A 19,769-nucleotide genomic window follows, 5' to 3' on the forward strand; every position below is an offset into this window, starting at 1 on the left:
ATAATGCAGAGAAGCTCAAATGTAAACACATACACTCTTGCTAATATTTAGCCAGTTACAGAGAAACCACACTTTCTGTTGCCATCAAAAAGCTTCTGACAAACATCTTACTATTCTTCTCAGAATTGATGGATGTCATTTCATTTGGATGGTTCCCTGGCAAAGTTCAGCTCTATTGTGTAATGGCCTTCAATGTTTGCCATCATGATGAGTGTATGGAGAGTTCTGATCAGCACTGTACAGTAATATTCAATAAATTGGAAGATACGGTATGTCCTGATGAGTCTCGTTTGTGAAATTTAAAAAAAACTTTTGAAAATAACCCTTATGCAGGTATTAAACATGCTTTCACTAAGCTCATATTTCTGTTTTTAAAATAGTTTTTTCTTGGTCTCGTGTAAAATTCAAATGTTAAATGTCATGTTTTCATTGACTATAAGCAGAAAATCATCATACGTAGCAGAAATAAAAACTTCCAAGCATCCATCTGCGTAATTAAACTGTGTAATGTGTTTCAGTGTGTGATAAAGTTTCTGAAATAAATGTGATTTACAATAATATTCTAATTAACTCAATAGGTCTCTACATATGAATGGGTCTTACAACTACTTTTACCAAATTATTTTCTTCTGAAAAGAAGCCAATTTCTGTTTTACTCACTCAATACTTGACATCCATTCTAAAGCACTGAGATATTCTGTCGTTCTTTAATTCTAATATAATTACTTTGAAAATGAGCCTTATACTTCAGGGTGAATCCATTCATATCATTACTGTGAAATTCTGTAATGTGAGTAAAATTGTTCAAGAATCAAAATTTGAATCCAGTTGTTGTTTCTGCCCTTAGCTTTCAGTGTTTCTGACTTCTTCTGTGCAATACAGAAATCAGGGTTAATGTTGTTTCTTTTCTACAGCTTCTACACGTCCAAAAGCCAGAATTCCTGCAGCTCATTCACTCCTCGGATCAAACTGGCTGGTCGGAAGGTAAGTCTTTTAGTCTGCCCATCTAATTAATTTACTATTGTTCTTTTGCTAGCTAAACGTCTGAACTTACTTTGGTGAACACTGATCTTATTTCCAGCCTCATGCTGAGATCCAGAAGAACAACAAAGACCACTGTAAGTTACCATTCACCATCTCACCTATTTGATCTGTTAGAAGGAATCTGACCCTGACCTGATGGACTCTTGTAGCTCTTTGTTCTCCAAAGGACTCAGACAACAGTCTGCCTATACAGGTAGATTACGATGCCTATGATGCTCAGGTGTTCCGACTTCCAGGTCCATCACGAATTCAGAGGAGCACCAACTTCAGGTAATCCAGATCTACTATTGCGCTGCTGATGCATGCAGAAAACTATATTAAAAACATAAATAATCAGTTATTTCACTTGATCAGTCCCTTTTGAAAAATCAATCTGAGAGAGAGTTTGATCCTGAACAACAGCTGCTTCAGTCAGTCAGTTTTATTTACAAAGCACCCTTCATACTAGAAGCAGCTCAAAGTTATGTACAGATCAATAAAAAAAAAGAATTACCTATCCCAATCCCACATGGAAAAACACACAACCAAATGGAAGATGCATTAACTGAGCGGAAATGATCCAATTCAGAAAATATAGTTAAAAAGATGGGTCTTGAGCTGCTCTTGAAGACAACATTTTCTACAGCCCTCTGGTTCTCTCGCAGACCATTGCACAAACCGGGGCCATAATATTGCTTCCTCTCTTCTAGGATTGGTCGAGACAAAGAGACGAGTGGCAGGAAGAGCTGGGGCTCTGTGGACATCAGCACCGGCATCGGCACGTCTCCTCCTGTTCGCTCAGGGGGGACAGAGGAGCAGACGAGCCTGGCCTCTGACGACAGCCTGGGTCCTGTGTCCAACATGCTGCTGATCCCCCGGGGTCCTCCAGCGCAGTATGAAGTCAGCAGCTCTCTGGGATACACCAGCACCAGAGGTAACTTACTGTTTACCTCTGGTGCCTCCATCGTGATGTGTTCATTGTGGTCATCTCCATGCTGCTGTTTAGAATTATTGGAGAAGATGATGGACTCTCAGCGGGACTCCAGCGCCCCTGGCAGGTTCACAGTGGGAAGTGCTGAGTCCACCCTGCACATCCGTCCTGGAGGCTACACTCCTCAGAGAGCTCTCATAAACCCCTTCACACCATCCAGGATGCCCATGAAGCTGACCTCCAACCGGCGCCGCTGGATGCATACATTCCCTGTTGGTGAGAAGACATCACTAATTCTTTTGATCATGAAACTGCACAAATCAAAATTATGAAAATAAATTAGTTAAATGGAAACACACCAATAAAAAAAAACAACTCACATTTTTGCAGTAGGATGAGGTGATTTTTCAGCCATATTGAAGAAGAAATATTTCGCAAAACTGCAACAGACTTAATTTTTTTTGCATCAAACAAGTCACGTAATTATCAGCTGCTGGATGTTACTAGACAAGACGACAGGAAATTGTAGGAGGATGATGGTTTGATTTTGTTTCATTGACAATGACCAGAGCTCTCATAGCACCACACAGCTCATAAAAAGTTGGGCTGTGGTGAATCCATAGCTTTTCTGTAAAATGGCCGACTACAATTTCCTCAATCAATCAATCAATCAATCAATCAATCAATCAATCAATCAATCAATCAATCAATCAATCAAATTTTATTTGTATAGCACATTTCAGCAGCAAGGCATTTCAAAGTGCTTTACATAATTAAAATAAAAACAGCATGTGACATTGAATAAACAGTGAGAAAGAGAAAGACATTTTGAAAAAGATTAAAAAAGATAAAAACATTAAAAACATCAAAGACATCAAAACCCACACTCTAACCCTAATTTAGCCATAAGCAACTCTAAACAGGTTTTAAGTTGAGATTTAAAGGCACTCAGTGTTTCAGCTGTTTTACAGTTTTCTGGAAGTTTGTTCCAAATTTGTGGTGCATAGAAGCTGAATGCTGCTTCTCTTCGTTTGGTTCTGGTTCTGGGGATGCAGAGCAGAACCAGAACCAGAAGATCTGAGGGGTCTAGACGGTTGGTACAGCGATAACAGATCTTTAATATATTGTGGTGCTAAACCGTTCAGTGATTTATAAACTAACAGTATTTTAAAGTCTATTCTCTGAGCTACAGGGAGTCAGTGTAGGGACTTTAAAACTGGTGCTATGTGCTCTATCTTCCTGGTTTTAGTGAGAACGCGAGCAGCAGCTTCTGGATCAGCTGCAGCTGTTTGATTGATTTATTAGTCAGACCTGTGAAGACGCTGTTGCAGTAATCAATGCAGCTAAAGGTAAACGCATGGATGAGTTTCTCTAGATCTCACTGAGACATCAGTCCTCTAATCCTGGAGATGTTCTTCAGGTGATAGAAGGCCGACTTTGTAACTGTCTTAATGTGGCTCTGAAGGTTCAGGTCAAATGCAGTATAAGAATAAGACTGCAACATCTCCTCTGATGGCTGATGATGAGGGCTAGTGACATGGCTGAATTTTGAAGATATTTCATGTTACTGTTTACATCTGTCGCTACCATAATTTTTAATAAGCTATGGCATTAACAAGGTTGTTCAAGTTTGATTTCAATTTAATTTATCTAGATTGGGAAATTGGAAAATTGTGCTTTTTCGACATCAGATGAATATAGACAAAGATTTAGTAAAGAAAACAAGCTACTATGTTGTAGAGACAGGTCTACTCTATGAATCCCGAGTCTTTGGGGAAAGTCTTTTCTCTTCAATCAGGTCTTAACCAAAATGGAGGTTTCTAAATATGCTACTATTCACCTAATTGGCAACGTGTGTTACTTTATTCTTCAGGTCCTTCTGGAGAGGCAATCCAGATCCATCACCAGACCAGGCAGAATATGGCAGAGCTACAGGGCAGCCAGCAGAAAGATCCAACACACACATCTGCTGAGCTACTGGAGCTGGCTTATCATGAAGCCACAGGACGGTAAGACGGACTCATCCTGGGACCAAGCATTTCTTCTGCAGTCAGTTTCCACCTGGGAAGATGGAAGATGGAGAGATGCTGATTTCTCTTTGTCTTTAAGGCGAACAACCTCCAGGCAAGCAGGCGAGAATGGCCTTTACATCTGTGGAGGAATGGAAGAGTTCACGGGGAGTCCAGGGAGCAACATCAGCTGTGGTATCCTTCTCAAACAGCCGTACTACTGTCTCCTAGTGCCGTAGATTCCTGATGTAGCTCTCTCTTTCTGCCAGTGTGGAGCAGATTAAGAGTCAGACATTCCACACTACTGACTCTCCCCTACTTACTACAGTCATCTAGTTAGCTAGAACCAAACTGTTCTCTCTGACAGCTAGAAGAGCTCGGAAGCTCTCAGTAGATTTATGTCTTTTAAAATGTATTTTATATGATAGACCACCAGACAGTCAAAGCCCTTAGAGTTTAGTTAGAGAACATTAGTGAACAGGTGAGCAGAGAAACTTAAGCAAAGTTAGGTTTTTTTTTATCACTGTCTTTTTGTTGAGTTTTTTTTCCTTTTATGCATACAGTTTGTGAATACAAAGAAATGTTTATCTAAGACAGACAAAAAATAATATACAGAACATTAATCCCTACAAAGTAATCCCATTTAGGCCACACAGGTCACTGCCCAGTAGGTCCACACACTACATTCCTATCCCTGACGGAAACAGAGCACATTTTAATAAAATGAATTAAGAAAGGACCCCCATGTGTCTTCAAATTTACCAGTTGAGTGTTGAAGAGAGCATCTAATTCTTTCCAGTTTCACAGTGCGACGACATAAGGTCACATAACCACTACTTGTGAGTTGGAGGAGCAGCACCCTTCCATCTGGTCAGAACTGTGCGTCTCGCTAACAGTGAGCAAAATGCCAGTGCCTGTCGTTAAGAGGCTGGTAAAGGCAACCCCTCACCACTGAAACCAAAAAGAGCCAAGAGAGGGTCCAGTGTTACTGCCACTCTGGCCAAACCGGACATCGTACGGAAAACATCTGTCCACTAAGTTAGGTTTCAAAACAATATTAAAGCTTTGAACATCTGACACAGTTCTCTCTCTTCAACCCACCATCTGAAGATTAAAAGAGGATGAACCAAAACATGGACTCCACCAGTTATCAAAGTAGTTTGGTGGTAACATTTGGTACTACAGAAAGCTGCACTGGCCTCTGGCTAAGAGAGCTGTAAGATATGTGGTTTGTCCTAAAACTCACCTAGGAAGAGCACACTTGGAAGGAGATGCTCTGGTCAGAAGAAACTCTTTACTCTAATCTCACAGTTTTCTTTTGAATTACAGAAAGAGATATTTAAGAGATGTTCATCGTACTACAGGTATTCTAGATGAAGTTCAGAAACGAGAATGAAGTTGATGTAGAAACATAATGTGTTTATTAACATGCAGTGGTGTGTCTCCTAGCACAGCATCTGTTTGCTTCCGGACAACATCTGTTGACTGGTAAAAAAACAAAAAAGGGCTTTCACTCCTACAGTTTGAAGCCAACCTTACAAACAACAGACACAGACATGTGTCAGTCCAACTGGGGGGAACTGGATCAATGGAGTCAATATTAAATCAATATCAAAACAATCAATTCCACAAATTTTGTTTTTCTATAATTTTGTAATTATGCGTAACCTGCTTTGTGCTCTTTGTTTCTTGTATTATTTTAAAATCATATTTATTTTTGCATCACACAGGCTTTATAAAACCACTTGGACTTAAATTATAGTTATGATTTGTCATTTCAATAAATGTGAGCAGATCTTACTGCTCATATTTATAACTCCATGTTGCTCCCAAAGAAATTAAATATAACTTCAGATACTTAAATGTAGTTTCTTCACAGAATTCCCCAAATATTAATACAGCTCATCTAATTTAGGCCTATGAGTTTTGTACCAAGTGTACTAAGTTTGCAAAACTCACACACACACACGCATGCACGCACGCACACACACACACAAAAAGAAAATCTTTGATACCCTGGCACTGGGGCCCCCAAAATAATCAGGGCCCCCAGGTTACTGCCCAGTGCTAGAAGTTCCCATTTTGAAACAGGAGTCAAACCAGAACCAATAAAAACAGTTGTTAGACTGAGATATCAGCTGCAGTAAAATATCTGGCTTAAAGATCCAAAAACATATAATACCATTTGGCAAAGAAAGCAAAAACGCTCTTGTTAAAAGAGGAGATGGAGGTAGGAGGGGAATGTCTGCTTAAAACTGGAGGGTCATGATTTCATAAGAGAAAATGAAAGGTTTAAACATGCAGTTTAGAGTTGGACTTCCTTGTTGGTTTGGTTAAATGTTTGTACATTTAACTCTTAAAAAAATAACATTATATGCAGAGGTTTCAAAGAACATTTGACTGTAAAGAAATATTTTGTTGTTTTCCCTCATCAGACCTGATTTTTTTATTTTCACATACATTAGACTCTTATATGACCAGGGTCAAATAAAAGCACTTTAAAATGTTTGGCTGCTTTAAGGAAAATGTATAAAAAAAAACAATGCATGCATCATTAGTGTAAATAGTCAACCACAAATCTCCTAACTGTGCTGCTTTCTCTTTTGTGTGATTGTGAAATTGTGTGCAGGACCTCTGAGCAACCGAAGCTCCTCCTTCCAGGAGTTCTCCAGCGGTGCTGATCCGAGTGAGTCCACCCAATCATTGCTGGACTAAAATGAGATCTTTTTAAGGCTTGTTCAAATTGTCGTACAGCTTCACCAGCAGGCTGAAATTGTCATTAATCACCAAACTGATGATGACCATAAACCTTCAGAGGTGTGTTTAACCTGTGAGGGCTTATTGAGCTTTGGCAGACAGGGTTCTCCAGTGGGCGTCTGTTGACAGGGGTCGCAGGTAGAGACACCGCACACAGGTCATGTGGGATCCTCCTCCTTCTGTCCATTTCTTTCTAAGCTTTTTCTTGAATCTCTCCTGGTATTTCTGAGTTTTGTTATCTACAGCCAATCAGTTAGAGCTCCTTGATTTCACCTCACCATGATCTGTTTGTATTAAACTTAGTTTGTTTCTGCCTCTTATCTGCATGGCTGCATGTAGAGCACACATCTCTCTCTCTCTGAAGATAATTAATTGGGTGATTCTGTCAAACTTTAAACAGTCTGCTACTTTGTCACAAACTTTCTGATTAGGAACTTTCCTACGACTTTTTATTAGCATGTATAATGAGATTTCTCTGCTTAAATCCACTCAGCACCCTGAATGAGCTTAGGACACACTTTCAGTTTGTTGTGGGTGATGTGGATCACAGAGTGACTGTTTCAGGAGTGCAATCTGCATGTCTGATCACTGCTGCACAGCTACTCCCCCTGCAGGAATCACCAGCAGGGGAGAAGGAGTCAGGAAAAGTAACACTTCTGTTTTTCTTCCCCTCTCTTCTTCTTTTGTGTTTGCATCATCATCTTTTCTTCTTTTCCATCTTCATGTCTTCCCTATCTGTTCACTCCTGACTCCTGCTCTTTCACTCCCCTTTCCTCCCAAATCCCTCCCACACATGTGCCTCTCCACTGTGGGTACATGTCATGCTCTTTGCGGTGGGGATTTTTGTGTCTGTGTGTGAAGCCCTGCTGCTGTCTGCACCCCCGACAGTGCCCAGCTTCTGCTGCACGGTGGGGGTGGACTGGAAGTCCCTGACTACCCCAGCCTGCCTCCCCCTCACCACCGACTACTTCCCTGACCGTCAGACGCTGCAGAATGACTACACTGAAGGCTGCTACGACCTCTTGCCACACAGTGATCTAGAAAGGTAAACAATGTGACAATTTAAAGGGGCACTATTATGTAAAGTCCACTTTTATGAGCTTTTCATCATGTTATAGTTATTCCCTCATCAAAAACATACCTGGAGTGTTGCCTTGAGTCATTCATGCACTTTCCAAGTTTCTGAGCTTCTGCATCACAGAGCAGCCCTCCCCTCTGACTCGCCCAGTCAGCTCTTTCAGACTAGCCAGCAGCAAACACCTGGTGAAACTGCACATTACCTGAACTTATTATGCAAGCCGCTTCTCAGTGAAACGCTGGGAAAAAACATTGTTAAAGAGTGAATAGAGGAGCCATGTTGTGATGCCTTCCTGAAGGCAGATTTTCAGAAACAACTAATATATATGTGTGTAGGTGTGTGTGTGTGTATATATATATATATATATATATATATATATATATATATATATATAGAACCATCATGGGAGGACAAGCCCCTACATGGGATGTACCACCGACAAATAACTGAAGTGGCTGATATCAGGAAATCCTACCAATGGCTGGAGAAAGCTGGACTCAAGGACAGCACAGAGGCCCTCATCCTGGCTGCCCAGGAACAGGCCCTAAACACCAGAGCAATAGAGGCTCAGATCTACCACACCAGACAAGACCCAAGGTGTAGGTTGTGCAAGGAGGCCTCTGAGACAGTCCAGCACATAACAGCAGGGTGCAAGATGCTGGCAGGGAAAGCGTACATGGAACGACATAACCAAGTGGCGGGCATAGTGTACAGGAACATCTGTGCAGAATATGGACTGGAAACCCTGAGGTCAAAGTGGGGAACACCCCCAAAGGTGGTGGAGAATGACCGAGCTAAGATCCTGTGGGACTTCCAGATCCAGACAGACAAGATGGTAATGGAGAACCAACCGGACATTGTGGTGGTGGATAAAGAACAGAGGAAAGCCGTTGTGGTGGATGTAGCAATACCAAGTGACCACAACATCAGGAAAAAGGAGCATGAGAAACTGGAGAAATACCAGGGCCTCAGAGAGGAACTGGAGAAGGCCTGGAAGGTGAAGACCACAGTGGTGCCTGTGGTCATCGGGGCCCTCGGGGCAGTCACCCCCAAACTGGAGCAGTGGCTCAAACAGATCCCAGGAACAACATCAGACATCTCAGTCCAGAAATGTGCAGTTCTAGGCACAGCCAAGATACTGGAGGAGAACCTCAAGCTGCCAGGCCTCTGGTAGAGGACCCGAGCTCAGAGGATGAAAGAGAGACCACCCGCGGAGGGTGAGAAGGGAATTTTTTAATATATATATATATATATATATATATATATAAACCTACTAATGAGGGTCTACAATCCTATAATGTAGAATTATAGACCCTACAATCCTCCATTTATTATTATTATAGGCGTATAGTCACAATATCAGAAGAATATAACAGATTATTACCAGAAGAAAGTCGTAAAATTACGAGAAAAGTTCGTTTTATGAGAAAAATCCTCAGTAGAGACCAGCTCCATGATTCTTTCTTTGAATATGTATCAGTTGTTTTCACAATCATTTCAAAGTTTTGCTACTGATTATTGAGGTCAATTAAAAGATAGTTTCTTTATTTGTAAAACTGATACCAAAGTATAACTTAACAATATATTCAACATTCCCCATTTTACTTCTTTATTACTTGTGGATATGGAATTATCATAAAATTACTCATTCATTCTCCTAATATATGACCTTCAGGTAATATTACTTTATTTCAGGAAAGTTACTTTATTTTGGTAACGTTATGACTTTATTTTCATATTATTACAACTTTATTTTAGGGGAAGCTAAGTGTGCTGTGTTTTCAAAGCTCCAATATTAGTGCATTAGCAGATTAGTGGAAATGTGCCCACCACCGTCGAGGTCATTAAGGAGTTTTGTGAACTGATCACCAATGGTACTCCAGAGTTGGTATGATCCACTTCAGAGGATTCTGAAACTATAATACAAGAATTTATTGTTTGAAAATAATAAATAAATTCTAAAATGGTTATTATTTTTCAAATAACTGTTTAACTCTTCATTCTACTCTACAAGACAAAATCGTTTTTACTTGTTTTGGCAGGGAGCTTTCCTCCTTTTGACCATGACGTTTGCCTTTCTCTTTCCTTTTTACAGACGTGAAGATGAAGCTCCAGTGATGACAGCGTCTCAGGTGTTTGAAGAGTTTATTTGTCAGAGGTTAATGCAGGGATATCAGATAATAGTCCAAACAAACAACAGAAAACCTCCTCCTGCAGTGGCCACACCCCTTGGCAGCAGTCCTCTGTACACTAGAGGTAACTAAATCTGATCCAGAGAACTGACCAGTTACAGCTATGAGGAAAAAATAACACAAATTTAGACTTCAGTAAATTAATACTTTTTTAAGCATAGTGTTAAAACAACAGTTTTCATTTTTGTCCTCAACATTATCTTTGTCATGGTCAGTGCTAGGCATGGGTGATGCAACCTATGAAGGGACAGGAAAACATAAAAAAAAACAAAAAACAGCATTTTGCCATTGTTGTTGCCCAAGGTCTGGTGTCTTTGCGTCGAGCGGAGGAAGAAGAGACGGTTTACTGGCTCAGCATGGGCCGCACCTTCCATAAGGTCTGCCTCAGAGACAAGATCATCACTGTCACTCGCTACCTGCCAAAGTGAGTGCTTCTGACATCATCCTACTCAAATTCACTGAAAAGTTATCTCAACTCTTGAAACCTCTAAAAGGCGTGTTATTACTGAAAAAACTACAGCTGATGATCTGATACTCTGGCTAAAACTAAAAAAGACTAAACTCAATGACACATAGACAGCAGGTTATGACATTTCGGTTTGATTTTATTATAGGTTTTTCTTTATTAACATGACAGATATTTTTAAAGTAGTGTTTATTAAAAAATTGAAAAGAAATCATGTTCTGGGGAGAAAACAGTTTTATAATCTTTGGTTTCCAATTTAAAGCAAGGAAGTGAGGATTTGGTGTGTGTCTGTAGGTATCCGTATGAATCAGCTCAGATCCAGTACAGCTACAGCCTGTGTCCTCCACACTTGGATGCTCAGTTTGTGTCCTGTTGGGTGGAGTTTGGACATGAGCGGCTGGAGGAATACAAGTGGAACTACCTGGACCAGTACATCTGCTCAGCTGGCTCTGAGGATTTCAGGTGCACACAAATGAATGTTGTCACAGAGCACATGCAGCACCTAGCAACAGCACTAATGTACCAGGAAGTGTCACATTTTGGCAATTTAGGACAACAAACTTTAATGTATCTGGTGGGACTGTATGTGAAAGACCAACAAAAAATTGTGCATATTTATGAAGATGAAGGAAATTGAGGATTATTTTTTTCTCTTCATTTTTTCATTTTACGAAAAAATAGGAGTGTCCATTGAGTGTTGAATATTTAGACCTTCACACACACACACACACACACACACACACACACACACACACACACACACACACACATCCTTATATACATATATGTATAAGGATCTTTTCTTTTTTCTCTCTCTCTGAGATATGATCGCTGCAGGGATTCCAGATCTTAATCTGATTGAACATTTGATTTGGGTTTGGAAATGAAGGCTTTTTGAAGTCCCTTTTCCAGTATCACCTGCTCAAATTCAATTCAGTGTATGTATATTGCGCCAATTCATAACAAATGTCACCTTGATTCAAGTCATTTCAGTTCAATCACACTTACATTTCAATTGATCTTAGTTACCAAACAAAGCTCTGTTATCAAGCTGTTTGAGTAGCAACAGATAGCATTCGTCGCTCACTGATTGGCTGTGATGGTGGAGGTGCTGCTTGTGTCTCTACAGTAACCCTGTCGATGGCTGCTCATGGGTACCAGCCAACACCAAAGCAATGAGAGGCTTAAAAAGCTGAAAAGCCGACCATCAAAGACCGCAGTGGTCAGAGTGGTTTGAACTAAGCAGGCAGTTGGAATCTCAGTGATGATTATTATATTCCTTCACTAAAAGCATTGCATCAATGGTAATGGTTAGCTATGCTACTCATACCTCTGGCAGATTTAAGTTTACAGTAACCTTTATGTTATCTGAACATGTTTTTTTCTAGGTGCACCAATAAGTTGGCCCTGATTTCTTTTATTTTGGGTGATCGGTGATTGGTTGATACTAACACAATTTTATCTACCAATCTTATCTGCCTCCATAGATGTGGGAACATCAGTCACTGTCCTCTTTTGCTCTGCAGTGAGAGAGGACTAACCAGGTCAGGTCTGCACAGGGCGGCTAATAAGTCACTTCACTGTTGCCAACTGAACGACTTTGTTGCTATATTTCAGACAAAAAAATTGATAAGTCAGGCTTTTAAAAGTTCTGTGATTGACCAGAAAACTGCAATCGGTGCAACCCTATTTCCTTCCATACTTGAATGTGATGGAGTTTTGTTGAGGCTAAAGATTAAAGTGATGACAAACTCAAAGACATGGAGCTCATCACCAAAGATAAAAGTAAAATAATAAAGGTTTTGAGTGCAATAAGCACTTTTATATTGATTGTTGACAAAGGTATGATTAATTTGCAACTTGCTATTTTGTATAAAATGTAGATAAATCTGAAATTATTTATTTCCAGATAAATACTTTCTCATACATTATATTGTTCTCATTGAAGAGATGACTATCTCATTCCATCAGGAACAGACTCCTTATCTGAACAAAAATCATTTTTTAAATCTAAATCTGCGCCTGTACCCTGCCTCTATTTTAGCTGCACAAATTCCTTAAGTTATTCTGGTAAGTAAAATAATTCATCCTTAGTTTTCTTTCATTTTTTTAGCAGAAGAAAACCACTGCAAATGTGTGGTTGAAGCTATGTTGAAAGGTTTGTCTCTGCCCAACAGCCTGATCGACTCACTGAAGTTCTGGCGGACCCGCTTTCTGCTGCTGCCGGCCGGAGGGGCTCGGCGGGTGGCAGACGGGGAGGGCCACTGGGACGTGTATGGAGAGGGGGCGGGTACTGGGATGGGTGGCTGTGGGGACTGGGTCCTGTTGGACGGCTTCATTCGCTTTGTGGAGGGCCTCAACCGCATACGGCGACGGCATCGCTCTGACAGGATCATCAGGGTGAGGCTCGTCTCATGACTTTCTGTAGGCACTTTCTGATGCTGTTTAGGGCTCAAATGATTAATCGTAATTAAATGATTACTGCAATAATTGTCAACTAATTTAGTAATCGACGAATTGTTAACTGGAGCATGCAGACTCAAAAAAGGCCATTTGTTAAAAGAACAACATAACCAGAGCAGTAATGAAGCCAAAACTGTACAAAAATATACATTTTGCTTTTTTTGTTAAGATAAAAAAAAAAACATTTCTCTGCAAATATGTTCTACCCATATTTATGCTTGTCAAGTGGCATAATTTTAGCTTCACCTGATTCAAAGACTTTAAAAATAAAATCTCCTATTAAGCACCCTTTGCTATCCAATTATCCTTTGCTAATGCAAATAATAATCACCAGATTAGCCATACACTGAAGTAAATCTGAAAGAATTGCAGCAGAAAGGACTGAGCACTTCACATGCTGCTGTTGGAAGAATCTTTAGCTGCAGATGCATCCTTTGCTATGAATTAAATGCTCTTGTTACATTTCAGACAGTAAAATGCTTATTTTCTGATTTATAAAAGGAATTGAATTATAGCCTGACCCACCAAAAAAATAGTCAGAAAATTCTAATTTTTTAGAACTAGGATCTTCATGATGTTTGTTTATTACTGTGTTTTGTTTTTAATGATGTAAAGCACTTTGAAATGCCTTGCTGCTGAAATGTGCTATACAAATAAAATTTGATTTGATTGATTGATTGATGAAGCCTTGAAGCAAAATCTAATAATGTTTTTTTGCCATGTCATTTATTTTATGAGATATTTTTTGTATCATATTTGGTACAGCAGGCTTTTCTTACAACTTTTGGCTCACAACAATGTAAGTTTTAGATGCAAAAACAAATATTGCCTATAATATTTAGAAAGTATGGAACACTTAAGAAAGTTTTTCTCTTAGTTTTTTTCCACCAACAATTTTTTTTACAGCCATTTATTTCACTTCGTGGTAGGCACTAAAAGAGTTTCTGTCCTTGTTCAGGCAAAGATGTACGTTCAACGTTTTACAGTAGAAATGTGAAAAGTGATTGAGTCTCTGTTGGGCTTCCCATGTTGGAAAATGATCAATGCCATTCTTTCTCACATGAAGAGGCACACTGCAGCTTGGTCTTCTACAGGGTGCCATAATAATGTCATTAAGTGTTATTACACTAACAAAACAGTAACAAAACAGTAATTAATATTTCCCCTACCTGAAATAAAGCAAAACAAGTAGGACCAACAATAAACATTTCACTAAGCTTTATTGCACTGTCAAATGATTTAATAACAGTCATTAATAATTCCTTTTACATCAAGTGGATCAAGTAGGACCAGTTACGAAGGTGTCATTAAGTGTCATTGATATTATCTCTTACCTCAAGTAAAACAAGTAGCAACAATTATAAAGATGTCATTCAGTGTTATTACAGTGTCAAATGCTATGCTAACAGAGTCACTGATATTAAATCTTACCTCAAGTGAATTAAAACACACTGAACTACTTATATCTACCATCATAGCTGTAGAACTTTGTACATTGGAATAAAAGAAAAGATTACTTATTCTTCAGAGGGTTTAACATCTGTAACTCTGAAACACTGATTGATTGAAAAACTAAATTAGAATTATTTATTCTTTAACTTCAGAAAATAAGTTCTTTCAACAGTCAACTGTGTCCTTCATTATAGTCTTCCTGTAATGCTCTGAAAACAGGGACATCTTCTTCTTGTCTTCATTTTCTGGCAGCAGCTCTTTGAAGGTGTCCAGAAAAGCTCAGAAATTATAGCTGTTCTTGCAATAGTTGAAGTCAATGATAATCATGGTGAAAGCCTTTTCATGAATTCAAACTTGGTGAATCTCTTTTGGACATTTTCATAGTGGGTGATGATTCAATTCATTGTGGTCACCTAAAAAAAAAGAACATAAACAAAAACCAAAAACAATGTGATCTTAATTCAGCATTGAATTAAATACCATTCCAAAAATGTCCCTTTCTGCACACTGTCAGAATGGTAGACTGGCAGACAAATGCCTAGTTAACATGACTGGTTGTTATAAAGTGCAATACAATTATTTCTTAATACAAGTAGAATAATGACTGGAACTGAACAAAATTATTGTTCTATCTTCCTGGTTTTAGTGAGAACGCGAGCAGCAGCTTCTGGATCAGCTGCATCTGTTTGATTGATTTATTAGTCAGACCTGTGAAGACGCTGTTGCAGTAATCAATGCGGCTAAAGATAAACGCATGGATGAGTTTCTCTAGATCTCGCTGAGACATCAGTCCTCTAATCCTGGAGATGTTCTTCAGGTGATAGAAGGCCGACTTTGCGACTGTCTTAATGTGGCTCTGAAGGTTCAGGTCAGAGTCCATCACTACTCCCAGGTTTTGGGCTGATCGCTGGTTTTCAGTTGTAATAACTGAAGCTGTGCATTGACTCTAGTTCGCTCCTCTTTAGGTCCAAAGATAATAACTTCAGTTTTGTTTCTGTTCAGCTGGAGAAAGTTTTGGCACATCCACACATTTATCTGTTCTAAGCATCTATTCAGTGATTGGATGGGTTCAGAGTCACCTGGTGACATCGTGATGTAGAGCTGTGTATCATCTGCATAGTTATGGTAGCTGATCTTATTTCCTGTTATAACCTGAGCCAGTGGGAGCATATAAATATTGAAAAGAAGGGATCCTAGGATTGAACCTTGGGGTACCCCACATGTGACCTTTGACCTCTCTGATGAGAAGTTTCTGATTGAAACAAAGAAATCCCTGTTCTTTATGTAAGATTCAAACCAGTTGAGCACTGGACCGGAGAGTCCGACCCAACTCTCCAGTCGATTCAGTAAAATGTCATGGTCAACAGTGTTGAAAGCTTCACTGAGGTCCAACAGAACCAGCACTGTGGTTCTCCCACAGTCTGTATTTATGTGGATATCAGTGAACATTTTTACTAGGGCCGTCTCCGTGCTGTGGTGAGATCAGAGACCAGACTGGAAGGAGTCAAAGCGGTTGATTATTGTTAGGAAGCTATTTAATTGTTTAAACAGCTTTTTCAATAACTTTGCAAATAACAACATGCGCCGGTTGCTTAACACAATCCAGATCTTTAATCAAAAGTCATTACCTGGTCTAGTGGTCTCACTTGATGCCGAAAAGGCATTTGACCGTGTTGAATGGCCCTACCTGTTTTCTACATTACGGCAGTTTGGCCTCAGTGAGAATTTTGTGAAATGGGTTATGCTTTTGTATAATAATCCCTGCTCAGCGGTTCTTACAAATGGGTTGCGGTCCCCCAACTTCCATGTTTTGAGAGGGACTAGGCAGGGCTGCCCTCTCTCCCCCCTGCTCTTTGCCTTGGCAGTGGAGCCATTCGCAGAAGCGGTGAGAGCTCGGGAGGACATACGAGGCCTAACCATTGGACAAAGACAGCATAAAATCACCTTATATGCTGACGATGTGTTGGTGGTATTGACTCAGCCCGAAACGTCCATACCCTCTCTCATTGAGACCATCAATAAATTCAGTGACATTTCAGGTTATAAAATCAATTTCAACAAATCAGAAGTTATGCCATTAGGCATATTGAAACAAAAACCCCAGACTCTCTCTTCTTTCCCCTTTAAGTGGTCTCCAGAGGGTTTTGTGTATTTAGGGATCAAGATCACACCTGCTTTTGATCAAATGTATAAAAGTAATTTCACCCCCTTGTTTGAGCGCGTTAGATTGGACCTGGAGAGATGGAAGACCTTACCATTATCTTGGCTTGGCCGCGTTGCTCTTCTGAAAATGAATGTCCTACCCAGGTTATTATATCCAATACAGATGGTTCCAATCATTTTTACACATAAGACCATTAAAACTTTAAATGGCTGGTTTAGTTCTTTTATATGGGCAGGGAGAAAACCTCGTCTAAAAATTTCTACACTCTGTCTTCCATCCACAGAAGGCGGTCTCGACCTCCCAGATATAAGAAAGTACCAGCTTAGTGTTCATATGCGAGTAGCTGCTGATTGGATACAGAAACCAGTTTCTCTCTGGCTTGACATAGAGAGCTCCATGTCTGGCATCCCTCTGAAAAACTTACTATTTCTTAACAAACTTAAAAAATTAAAATTGTGTTGTAGTAATCCTCTCACCTTATCTACTGTTAAAGCTTGGCAAGTAATTCAAAAGCTTGAGGGCAGGTCTAACCTAACATCTCTTTTCACCCCACTATGTGATAATCCCCTTTTTTTACCTGGGATTTATGACTCTGGCTTTCAAGTATGGGCAACAAAAGGCATATCTGTTCTTTCTGATTTAATGGACGGGCCAAATTTGATGTCCTTTGATCAGTTAGTTACCAAATATAATGTTCACAGACATGATTTTTTCCGGTATTTACAGGTGAGGGACTACATTTTGAAGAATACAACAATTCTCATCAACCAAAATGTCTCTGATTGTGAAAATCAATTATTTAAACCAAAAATTACAAGTTCTACTAAGACCTGTTATAGTTTATTAAAAGAATTAGGGGTTACTAAATTGACTGCCTTAAAGGAGACATGGGAAAAAGAGCTAGCCATAGAGATCAGCAATGAGGCTTGGGGTGAAGCTTGGGAAAACGCAAATTATTTAAGTGTTTGTAATAAGGTTAAAGCTATTCAACTTAAAATTTTACATCGGGCCCATATATCTCCATATCTGCGTCATCGATTTAATCCAGACCTTTCTCCGCTTTGCCTCAAATGTAAAATAGAGGTGGGTAATCTGACTCACTGTCTTTGGTCCTGTAGGAAAATTCAACAATTCTGGTTTAGTATAAAGAAAGAGTTGGACAAGATCTTCTCCATTAGCACTGAGTGTAATCCAATGTATATGTTACTGGGAGTGACAAACAACAGCCTTAAGAAGAATTGTGAAAAACATCTGTACAGGATGCTTACATTCTGCGCTAGAAAATGTGTCCTCTTGAACTGGATAACAGATAAGGTCCCATCCATAACACAATGGCAACGGACTGTCCTTGAATATATGTCATTGGACTTTTTAACAAGTAAATTACATAATAGAGATGATATGTTTCATAATATTTGGGATCCCTTTATATTGTATACTGGTCTTGATATTTCTGCAATTTTTTCACGTAGCCTTACATAATATATTGCATTAATGTGTCTGTTTTATTTTTTTTAATTATTATTTATTTATTTTTTTGTTTGTTTTGAGCTGGTGTATTGTAACGTTAATGTTGTGTGGAAAATGTTTCTTTTGTTTCCTTTTTTTGTTTGTCTTTATTAGAATGGAAAAATAACTAATAAAAAAAAAAAAAAAAAAAAAAAAAATAACTTTGCTGATGAATGGGATGTCAGAGGTCGGCCTGTAATTCTGCAGTAGTGATTTGTCTAGATTGTTCTTTTTTATCAGTGGTTTGATAACTGCTGTTTTCAAAGCCTGGGGGAAAACACCTGAAGATAGCGATGAATTTACTATTTGGATCAGATCATTAGCATCGACAGGCAAAATTTTCTTAAAGAAATGTGTGGGTAGGACATCCAGACAGCAGGAACTGGAGCTTAATTGACTTATAATTTCTTCTAGGGTTTTATAGTTAAGTAGTTGAAACTGGGTCCTTTTTCCTATCCTTGTTTTGTTTGGGCACATCATTAATAATGGCTTTAGAGTGAATGCGCAGATTAATCCTCTAATTTTTAAAAATTTTCTCTGAAAAGAAACTTGGAAACTTGTTGCCGGCGGCATTAGATTGAAGTTCAGGTGGTAACGTCATAGGAGGGTTTGTGAGCCTGTCAACTGTTGCAAATAAAGCTCGAGCATTGTTAATGGTTATTGGACATCTGCAAAGAAAGTCTCTCTTGCATGTTTTAGTGTTGAGTGATAGTTACGTAGTCTTTCTTTATAGATGTCATAATAAACGTGCAGTTGAGTTTTACGCCATTTCCGTTCGGCCCTACGGCAGAGTTGTCTAGCAGATTGAACTGTTTGTGCGTTTCTCCATGGAGATTTCTTCCTACCAGACACAACTTGCACTTTAATGGGGGCAATGTAATCAATGATATCTGAACGTTTGCACTGAAAATCATCTACAAACTTATCTACGTCATTATAGCTGAAAGGCGAGGAAGAAGAGTAGATTTGATTAAATGTTTCTGCTGTGTTTTCTGTGAAAGTACGTTTTGTGATCGTAGCTTTTTGTCTAAGTGGGTTAACGAATAAAGAACTGTCAAAGATAACAGCAAAGTGATCCAGCAGGGCGACATCAGTTACAGAGACATTGGAAATATTCACACCCTTACTGATAACCAGGTCCATGAGTGTGTGTTGCTTGTTTGACATATTGTGTTAGACCAAAACTCTCTAATATATTACAAAGCTTTTTGACCCTCTGTCTTGGGGGTGGTCAACATGAATGTTGAAATCACCGACAATTATTAAACAATCATAATCAATGCATATGAGAGATAGAAGTTCATTCAAGTCCGTAAAGAAATTTTCCACATATGTTGGAGTTTTGTATAAAGTTAGTGTCAAAGTTCGTTTGTGGCCTTTTACCTCAATTCCAAGATACTCAAAAGACGTGAAATTACCCAAAGAGATTTTACTTAGCCACATTTGTCTCCCCCACTCCTCAACATGTGTTCTTAGGCTAAAATTGTTCTTCATGTGGCTAAAGTTGGCAAGGCAAAGAACACAAGCACCATGTAACATCAGCCAAGTTGCTAAATAATGCACATTAAAGATAACTTTGACTAACATATTAGCTTTTAATTTGCTAGATTAAAATTGGAGGTAAAAATCTATTTGCCTGCCTTTAAAATATGTTTAAGATGAGGGCTAACCTTACAGTAACTAGGTGTGGTTACTGTAACTTTGGCTAGCATTAAATTAAAGCTA

The 19,769-nt window shown here is 39.1% G+C and overlaps 1 protein-coding gene across 5 annotated transcripts in view; it reads left to right on the forward strand.

The window, feature by feature from the left end:
* Positions 1-19,769, forward strand: part of depdc5 (DEP domain containing 5, GATOR1 subcomplex subunit) — a 54,148-nt gene that overhangs the window by 11,245 nt on the left and 23,134 nt on the right. For 4 of the 5 annotated variants that reach the window (XM_088014482.1, XM_088014485.1, XM_088014486.1 and 1 more), the window contains exons 18-30: positions 915-984; positions 1,082-1,118; positions 1,194-1,314; positions 1,734-1,957; positions 2,030-2,230; positions 3,828-3,963; positions 4,064-4,158; positions 6,593-6,649; positions 7,582-7,765; positions 9,894-10,054; positions 10,294-10,414; positions 10,751-10,918; positions 12,634-12,856. In XM_088014482.1, coding sequence (XP_087870608.1) covers positions 915-984; positions 1,082-1,118; positions 1,194-1,314; positions 1,734-1,957; positions 2,030-2,230; positions 3,828-3,963; positions 4,064-4,158; positions 6,593-6,649; positions 7,582-7,765; positions 9,894-10,054; positions 10,294-10,414; positions 10,751-10,918; positions 12,634-12,856 — 1,798 coding nt within the window. The remainder of the gene's footprint in view (positions 1-914; positions 985-1,081; positions 1,119-1,193; positions 1,315-1,733; positions 1,958-2,029; positions 2,231-3,827; positions 3,964-4,063; positions 4,159-6,592; positions 6,650-7,581; positions 7,766-9,893; positions 10,055-10,293; positions 10,415-10,750; positions 10,919-12,633; positions 12,857-19,769) is intronic. The other variant, XM_088014484.1, reaches the window with a different exon arrangement.

Source organism: Poecilia mexicana, unplaced genomic scaffold, assembly GCF_051168715.1.
Source record: "Poecilia mexicana isolate PSO_F unplaced genomic scaffold, ASM5116871v1 scaffold_17, whole genome shotgun sequence".
In the NCBI taxonomy this organism is placed as follows: domain Eukaryota; kingdom Metazoa; phylum Chordata; class Actinopteri; order Cyprinodontiformes; family Poeciliidae; genus Poecilia; species Poecilia mexicana.